The following is a 9,040-nucleotide window of genomic DNA, read 5'->3' as shown; positions in this document are numbered from 1 at the left end:
ATTTATCTGTGCTTTTCCAGATGCTCAAAGCGCTCACAATGTGTTCATTATTCATTCACTCCTCATTCATACTCGGTGATGGTAAGTTACTGATGTAGTCACAGCTGCCCTGGGACAGACTGACAGAGGAGTGGCTGCCAGTATGTGCCTACGGCCCCTCTGACCATCACAGGGATACATTCACACACATTCACACACCAGTGGAGCCACACTGGAGACAGGGAGGGCGAAGTGTCTTGCCCAAGGACACAACGACAGTTGGCTTGGGGGAGCGGGGATAGAACCGCTGACCCTTCGATTATTGGACGACCTGCTCTACTGCCTCAGCCACTGCTGTCATAAATAGTACAAGATGGTAGTTTTGGAAGTAAGGTTTTGAGCTCGAATTCATTGTTTTTTTAACTAAAAGTTTTGACTTATATAAGCAGAATTATTCTTAACTCACTTTAAATGGAAAAGTCATTAGAAGCAAAAATTCATTTTTAATAATAATAATAATAATAATACATTTTATTTATAAGGCGCCTTTCTGGGCACTCAAGGTCGCCCCACAGCATGTATACAGTATAAAATACAATAAACACTTAAAACAACAACAACAATTTAAATAAATACAAAATTAAATAAAAAAATATAAAAACGTGAAAAGGTTAATGTTAAAGTGAATAGGCCATTTGGAAAAGATGAGTTTTTAGCTTTGATTTGAAATGTGGGAGTGTGTCAGTGTTGCGGAGGTCAGGGGGGAGTGAGTTCCAAAGCTGGGGAGCAGAGCAACTGAATGCCCGGCTCCCCATGGTGACAAGACGGGCAGAAGGGACAGAAAACTGGATAGAAGAAGAGGAGCGGAGGGAGCGAGCAGGTATGAAGACATGAAGGAGGTCAGAGAGATATGGAGGTGCAAGGTTGTGAAAGGCTTTGAATGTGTAGAGCAAGATTTTGTATTGAATGCGGAATGGGATGGGTAGCCAGTGAAGCTGTTGAAGAATAGGTGTGATATGGTTGATGGAGGGAGTGCGTGTGATGATACGAGCTGCTGAATTCTGAACCATTTGAAGTTTATGGAGGGTTTTTTGTGGGAGACCAAATAGAAGAGAGTTACAATAGTCCAGGCGGGAAGTAACAAGACTATGTACCAGTACAGCAGTGGACTGAGTAGTGAGGGAGGGACGTAGACGTTGGATGTTGCGTAGATGGAAGTAAGCTGATCTGGTGACGCTGTTTATGTGAGAAGTGAAAGAGAGACTACTGTCGAGGATGACACCCAAACTCTTTACCTGAGGGGAGGGAGAGATGGTGGAACCGTCAATGGAAAGAGAGAAATGGTTGGTCTTGCTCAGGGTGGATTTGGTGCCAATCAGAAGAAGTTCAGTTTTATTGCTATTGAGTTTTAAAAAGTTTGAGGTGAACCAGGATTTGACTTCATTGATGCAGTCAACCAGTGCTAATGGAGGCAGTGTGGAGTTGGGTTGGCTGGAAAGATAGAGCTGGGTGTCATCCGCATAGCAATGGAAATGGATGTGGTGTTTTTGGAAAATATGACCAAGCGGGAGAAGGTAGATAATAAAGAGGAGTGGACCGAGCACAGAACCCTGAGGGACACCAGTTGTGATGGGGACAGAATGAGAAGTGAAAGATTTCAGTTGGATAAACTGAGTACGGTCAGACAGGTAGGAATGAAACCAGGAGAGGACGGTGCCAGAGATGCCAATGGAAGAGAGTCTGTTCAAGAGGATAGAATGAGAAATGGTGTCAAAAGCTGAACTGAGATCAAGTAAAAGAAGGATGGATAATAAACCACAGTCAGCAGAGAGGAGAAGGTCATTAGTAATTTTTAGAAGAGCAGTTTCAGTACTATGAAGGGGACGGAAGGCAGATTGGAAAAGTTCATACAGATTATTGGAGGACAGATGAGATTGAAGCTGAGCAGATACTGTTTTCTCAAGAATTTTTGAAATGAATGGAAGGTTGGAAATGGGACGGTAATTATTGAGGTCTGTGGGATCTGCACCCAGTTTTTTAAGTATGGGAGTGACAGCAGCAGTTTTCAATGCAGGAGGAACGATTCCAGAGGAGAGGGAAGCATGGATTATGTTGGTGATGAGAGGACAAAGAGAGGGAGCTGTAGCTTTAACAAGGATGGTGGGCAGTGGGTCAAGCTGGCATGTGGAAGGTTTGGATTTTTTAATTAATGTAGAGATTTGACTAACTGTGGGTAGGGTAAATGAAGAAAACGAATCATCAGACGTAAAAGATGGAATGGAAGATAGAAATGGAGCAGAGTAGGGGGTGAGCTGTTGATGGATAAGGTGGATTTTTGTGGTGAAAAATGAAGCCAAGGTGTTGCAGAAATCAGTTGAATAGAGATGTGATGGAAGGGAGTCAGGAGGTTTGATGATGTTAGAGATGAGGGAGAAAAGAATCTTTGAATTTTCTTTATTTGAATTGATGAGATTGGAGTAGAAAGCAGATTTGGTTTTAGAGATGCACTCTTTATAGTGGAGAATGTGCTGTGTGTACATGTCTTTATGGATACTTAGTCCGGTTTTGGTGTAGAGTCTTTCAAGTTGGCGGCCTTTTGCTTTTAACTGTCTTAGAGAGGGGGTGTACCAGGGTGCAGTATAGGTGAATGAGACAGATCTGGATTTTAGTGGAGCAAGTGTGTTGAGGATGTGGTGCAGGTGTGTGTTGTAGTGTGAAACAAGTTGATCTGGAGCTGTAAAACTGTCTGTATTTGGGAGTTCACTGATCAGGGCAGATAAATTCTCCAGGTTGATATCCTTAGCATTACGGAAGGTAATATTGCGTGGAGGCTTGTGTTTGGAAAGAAACAAATTGACATTAAATGTCACAAGCATATGGTCGGAAAACGGGATGAAGTTTGATTTACAGTCCATGGGTATGATACCTGAGCAGCAGATTAAGTCCAGAATGTGTCCTTTTGAGTGAGTGGGAAAATCAACAAATTGTTGAAAACCAAAACTGTCCAAACAGGATAGGAAATCATTAGTAAGTGAATTGTTAACATTATCCAGGTGAATATTTAGGTCTCCTAGTAATAAAACATTTGGTGAAAGAGCAGAGATATATGTTAGAAAAGTTGAAAAGTCTGACATGAAATCCTTGTTAGGTTTTGGTGGTCTGTAAATAGTGGCAATGATGGTCGGGGTGGATCCAGAAAGCTGACATACAGTGGCCTCAAATGACTGGAAGGTAGGAACTGTTATAGGAGCTGCTCTCAAACACTCACGGAAAATTAATGCAAGACCACCTCCACGACCAGTGACACGTGGTTGGGAGAAATAAACAAACCCTGTTGAAGTGGCGTCGTTCAGATCCATGAAGACATTCTTCTGCTGCCACGTTTCAGTCAGGCATAAAAAGTCTAATTTACCGTCCACCACCAAATCCTGGATGAGATGGCCTTTTTTGGTGAGAGAGCGGGTGTTCAGTAGACCAAAGTTTACTTTTGAGCTGCTGCCGGTGGTTGTGTTCGACGTTCTTGGGACTCGCACCACGACCCGTTCAGCCCGGCGACCCGTGTTTCTCTTTAAGGTGCGAGTAGTGGACCAAAAAGAAGGGATGGAGCTGGAGTTGTCATATTGAAAGTTCCGATGACTGCCCCGATGAATGGGTCTGCGGCGGAAAATGTAGGGAAGATCCAGTCGCTGGAGGAAAGCAGGTGCATCATGTAGGGGTATGTGGAGCTTAGCCTCGGAGGCAGGGTGCTGGAACAGGGCTTTCACTGGGTGGCGAGCAACCCACAGGATGAACCAAAGGAGTACCAGCCACACACAGTTAATCCACATCGCTGTTTAAACTGGTTGCCACTCAAAAGTAAGCAGTGCAGGGCGGGTTGGTGCTAGAGGTTAGCAGTGCTGGGCACAATCTTGTCGACAGCTCTATGCTGATAGGCAGGAGATGCCTCCTGAAAAGTGAAGTGGACTGAAGCAACAGCAGGTTAGCAGAGTAGCAGGCCTCACACGAGGAGTGGACTGAAGCAGCAGCAGGTTAGCAGAGCAGCAGGCCTCACACGAGGAGTGGAACCAGGAGTGGACTGAAGCAGCAGCAGGTTAGCAGAGCAGCAGGCCTCACACGAGGAGTGGACTGAAGCAGCAGCAGGTTAGCAGAGCAGCAGGCCTCACACGAGGAGTGGACTGAAGCAGCAGCAGGTTAGCAGAGCAGCAGGCCTCACACGAGGAGTGGAACCAGGAGTGGACTGAAGCAGCAGCAGGTTAGCAGAGTAGCAGGCCTTTTAAGCATCAGAACCCAGTTTTTATACTTAGTTTTCTACAGAATTCCCAAAACCTATTGATTTAAATTCCCCCTTAATACCTGAATTTGTTTCCAGCAACAACAAAAAAAATTAATCACATATATATTAAGCAGCATTGTTGCATATTTGCATCAATATGCATTAAGAGGTTAAAGGTTTTTACCAGTTTTACCATGAGTCTCTGTACAACCGCAAAAGTGATTAGTAACGTCTTTATTCTATCAGATAATGGTGTGTGAAATCAAACATCAATTGTTTACACATACATCTGTTTAAACAATAAAATCAAACGTTTTTGGATGCATAGTTAAAGATCTACCCATGTTGGTTTTGTCAGATTTGTTACTAATTCTTACAGATTTTTAATGTTTTTTTCCTCCTTGGTTAAGCTCAAGAGCTGTGAGTTCCAGGTGTTCTCTGGCGCCCTCTTGTGGTACAACACATACTCACATCTGTTTCCTTAGCCTTGTTAGGGAGGAAACTGCACTTTTTACAGCACACTGAAGATTTTGATGTGTTGACAGAGCACAGCAGTCAGCTGACTAATTCTACAGTTTTAAATACATCAAAGCAAAGACACCCACCAGTGTTCACGTCTTTATTTGTTTTTTTATTCATTTGAAACTGTATTTCATACGCATATTTGTAATAATTTAAATATTGAGCTGTTTCACACAGCGGAGGCTAAACTTTCTAAACACTGGGAGTACAAGTCTGATAAGATGCACTATACACATACATAAGATCACATAATGGTATGTAAACTAACTTAAAGTTGCAAAATATGCTTTGTTGCTGTGAAGACACGGGGCACAAAGATGCACAAGGAGTGGATATTTTTTAAAATGACTTAGTTAGAATACAAAGATCTTATTTTTCTTTAAGTGCAATGGAGACAAATTACAATCAATCACAACAAGCTTAGTGGTTACAAAAAAGGAAAGTTTTAAAAAGACAGGTTTGAAACAGCAATGTGACGGCGAAACACACGGAGCACAAGCTAGTTCAGTGCATAGACTGTTTGCAGGCTCTCACTCGCCCCCTTGACCACTGAGAGGAGGGAGAAAAGAACAAAAGAAGGTGGGGGGGGAAAGAAAGCAGCAGATTATCAACCGTTCAGAATAGCAAAACCTCGTATGCATAATGTGATCGACCTTGACTTAAAGGTCACAAGGCCATGGGTTCCCCTTCAGGCACCGGAGTCCCTCTAATTCCTAACAGCCTCTCACTGCAAAGTTCTGTCCTTTCAAGTGTAAAAATCTTTGATTCCTGCATGTTTGGACTTTTCCAAAGAATTTTTTAATATAGTCTATGTATTCTTATATATTTTTACATTCTATTATACTTGAGCAGTAAATAGTGTTCCCTGAACAGGAGAGGAGAAAAAGAAGGGAAAAGAGGCATTGTTTTTTTAAAGAGAACTATCTTTTTTTTTTTAAATCTTCTTTGTAGTTGCATAGGCTTTAAGGAAAACTTGGAGGAAATGGTTAGCATGAGTTCCAGGGAGAAAAGGTAAGAGGTACTAAGTTTCTGAAGGATATAACAATTCAGATGATCCTTCAAATCCTTTTATCTGTTGTCATTCTGTGAGGAAAAAGCAGGGAAACGCTACTTCCCTATTTATATATGTATATATATATATATATATATATATATATATATATATATATATATATATATATATATATATATATATATATATATATATAAAGATATAGAAAAACAACTAAAACTGAACAAACATTGCAGATGGTAAAAATAAATATATCTGCACTTATTTTTGACTTTAATTAATTCAAAAAATTGTTACTGCTACAAAACAAAAGCTCCTTCTGAATGGTTTGTCTAACTAGAACAAATTAATTAATGTGTCTGCAAAAAAAATGTAGAAAACAAATGAGGAAAGAACTTTTGACTCTGGAGGAGTGCAGATATCAGTCCCAGATTTAAACATGTAACAAATATCTAAATTCCTTTATATTCATTAGAAGAAATGCTTGACATGAGGTTTGTGTCTGTTAATTTTAATGCTGAAAAGCAAAAACCATTTAAAAAATCAATTATTCAAATTCCGTCTGCAATAAAAGCAACAACCCAAAACGTATTTGTTTTCCTAAATAACTTAAAAAAGGGGGGAAAAACAGAGAATACTTAGAAATATTATAACATCATGCTAATTAAATATGTCGAAGTTTACCCTGCTTGGTTTAAAAAGATGAACACTTGTGGTTTTTTTTTTGCTTGTATACCTATAAATGTACATGTATGTTAACTCAGTAACTCCTTCTTCTCTTTAACAGTCTACATCTGAGAGTAAAATGTGTTTGCAGATCGTGCAAATGGGGTTCAAGTATTCAGCATGTGTAGAAGGGTGAGGAAGAGAAGAGCTGCAGCTAGTTTCTTTCTACAGGTGAGACAGGAGCAGGAGAGGAGCGGTTTGGGTGAGGCAGAAGGCAACAGGGAGGTGGTGTTGTTGTCTTTGGGCCTTTCGTCAAGAAGAGGGTCATAGTGGTGGAGGAAGGAGGAGGAAGGAGCTCCCAGGTTTAGTGGGTTGGAGAGGGCGGGGGTCTCCGGCTGGAAGGGACACATTCAGGAAAAGCAAATCAATATTAGTTGTTGTTTTCTTAAAGGAATAATTTTGGGAGAGTCCACACAGACTAGACGGAATAAATACTAAAAGCTGCATCATTAAAAAACAAACAAACATGAATTTAAACTTTAAAGTGAGCAAAGAGGAAGGAACTGCATGGTTTAGAGAAACATGCTCTATCACTGATGACGCTGTATAGCCCCCAAACAAGCTAACGCTAAAGTGTCATCTAACCCGTTTCACCGCTGCACCGCATCAACGCCACAAACTCCAAGCAGACTTCTGAATGGGGTCATTGGGGAAATGTCATGCAGTGGAGAGAGAATGGAGATGCTGGCAAAACAGCTCCAAACATACCGGGAAGTCCTCACTGGTCAGTGACAGTGATTCTGCAGGAGCAACATGTGTGTAACAGACGTGTGGAGAGGTTCAGAGAAGTGATGGGGCAGAGCAGGAGGAGAAAAAAAGAGAGGCAATTACAGCACTGACCAACGCCGAGTCTGCTCAGCTCTCTTTGAAGCTTAAGCATTTGTTTTTTTATGTCTCGAGGGATGATTTTAGATTCTACCAAATTGAATTTGTTTTCTTTTGGGGAGAGCTTTGCTTGGCGGCGTTAGTGTCCATCTTATCAAAAGAGGCAAGCAGCTAATCAGGGTTGGAAAGAGACTGGAGGAAACAGAGGCAGATCCATAAGAAAGCAGAAGCAGGTGGATGTGATGGAGGAAAGTATTTAGATGTTCTGTGGTGGAGCTGAATGCAAAGCCAAGAACTCTGTTTCGCTCACAACAATGCAGAAAGTTCAAAATCATTAAAGTCCGACGTTACCTCGCACTGAAACATAGAATACCCAATGAAAGAGGAAAAATTATAATTTATGCATCTATTGTGGGGTTGCTTGCATTTTTTTCTTCTCTAATCCATCTTCTATCACAATCAGCTCTTCTTTATTGAATTTACCTCTTTCTTTTTCACTCATCCGAAAGTCTTCACATCCCCCTAACATCAAAATGCCATTAAGTATCGTTTGAATCATCGCCTCCTCAGAGAGTCTGTTGTAGGAAGGGGCTGGAAAGTCCTTTTTGACAGTTTTCTCACCTCGGCACGCTCGGAGGAGCGCGGTTTGGGCGGGATGGCACAGAGGGTGGGGGTCCAGCGTGGGGGTCCAGAGAAGCTCCAGGGCGAGACGGAACAGGAGGACCTCCAGCAGGAGGAGGCCCGGGCGGAGGACCGCGGGACCCTGGACGAGCTGGAGGTCCTGGTGGAGCCCTTCGGTTTGGGGTGGGACTAGTTGCTGGAGATCTGAATAAAACAAGGAAGAAGGAGAGCAGACACTGCAGGAATTAGAGGGTTCCTGCTACCTCCGATCTCACCTAATCGATGGATCTTACTGAGATGAGATCTTAATTAAAAATCTGTAACCATTTAAAAGCAAAATATATCTCTTTCATTGTTTGCTGTTTAAACGTAACCCCTTTGCTTGCAGTTCTGCTTAAATTCTCCAAATGATAATGCCGCCTGTGGGTTGGTTACCTTCCCCCAGGACTGCCCCGCTGCACCTGCAGCCAGGAGTCATCCACGGGTGGTGGGTTGGCCGTGCTCACGGTGGTTGTGCTGATGTCGCCGATGATCCGGAGGGCCTCTCGCAGGGCGTGGTACATCCGCAGCATCTCGTCACGGTGCTGCGCCTGCTCCTGAGACTCCTCCATCAGGGAGTTTTGGTCTCCGCAGGAGTACAGCTGTGCCAGCAGCTCGGCATTAATGAATTCCTTAGTCTGCACACAGAAATGTTAACAAAACATGTTAACAATCAAAACACAGTCTTTTCTGTTTCTTTTTATTGACTTAAGCAGTGGTACGTCCTAAAAAAGGAGGCGTACGTTGTTGATCATGAGGTGCATGATGGTCTTTGGCATCAGGTCCCGCACAGTCTTGTTGACGATGGACATGTAGGAGTCAACCAGGTTGCGGATGGTCTCCACCTGCCGCTCCAGCTGAGGGTCCATGCTGTGCATCAAGTTGTCCGAGTCGTTATCATCCCCACCATCACTCTGACAAAACAAAAACAAAGGATTAACCGAAAGACAAGCTCCTGCTCCAGGGAAACCAACGTTACACACATATCAGAAAGGAACATGAAGTTAAATTTAACAGCAAATAGATGAGGAGTCTAAAACACA

At 42.5% G+C, this 9,040-nt stretch overlaps 1 protein-coding gene across 11 annotated transcripts in view; it reads right to left on the bottom strand.

Annotated features, from left to right (window-relative positions):
- Positions 1-4,857: 4,857 nt before the first annotated feature.
- The window catches only part of dnm1a (dynamin 1a), a 43,784-nt gene continuing 39,601 nt past the window's right edge, over positions 4,858-9,040 (bottom strand). For 9 of the 11 annotated variants that reach the window (XM_020707646.3, XM_011481752.3, XM_011481753.3 and 6 more), the window contains 4 exons: positions 8,741-8,911; positions 8,394-8,635; positions 7,959-8,162; positions 4,858-6,847 (listed from right to left, as the gene is read on the bottom strand). In XM_020707646.3, the coding sequence (XP_020563305.1) occupies positions 6,817-6,847; positions 7,959-8,162; positions 8,394-8,635; positions 8,741-8,911 (648 nt within the window). In that variant the 3' untranslated portion in view covers positions 4,858-6,816. The remainder of the gene's footprint in view (positions 6,848-7,958; positions 8,163-8,393; positions 8,636-8,740; positions 8,912-9,040) is intronic. The other 2 variants (XM_011481751.4, XM_078956305.1) reach the window with 1 other exon arrangement.

The sequence above is a fragment of the Oryzias latipes genome, chromosome 12, assembly GCF_053564925.1.
Source record: "Oryzias latipes strain Hd-rR chromosome 12, Olatipes_Hd-rR_3.1".
NCBI lineage: Eukaryota > Metazoa > Chordata > Actinopteri > Beloniformes > Adrianichthyidae > Oryzias > Oryzias latipes.
Note: the sequence above shows the minus strand (reverse complement) of the source record. Positions and strands in the feature narration are given on the sequence as shown.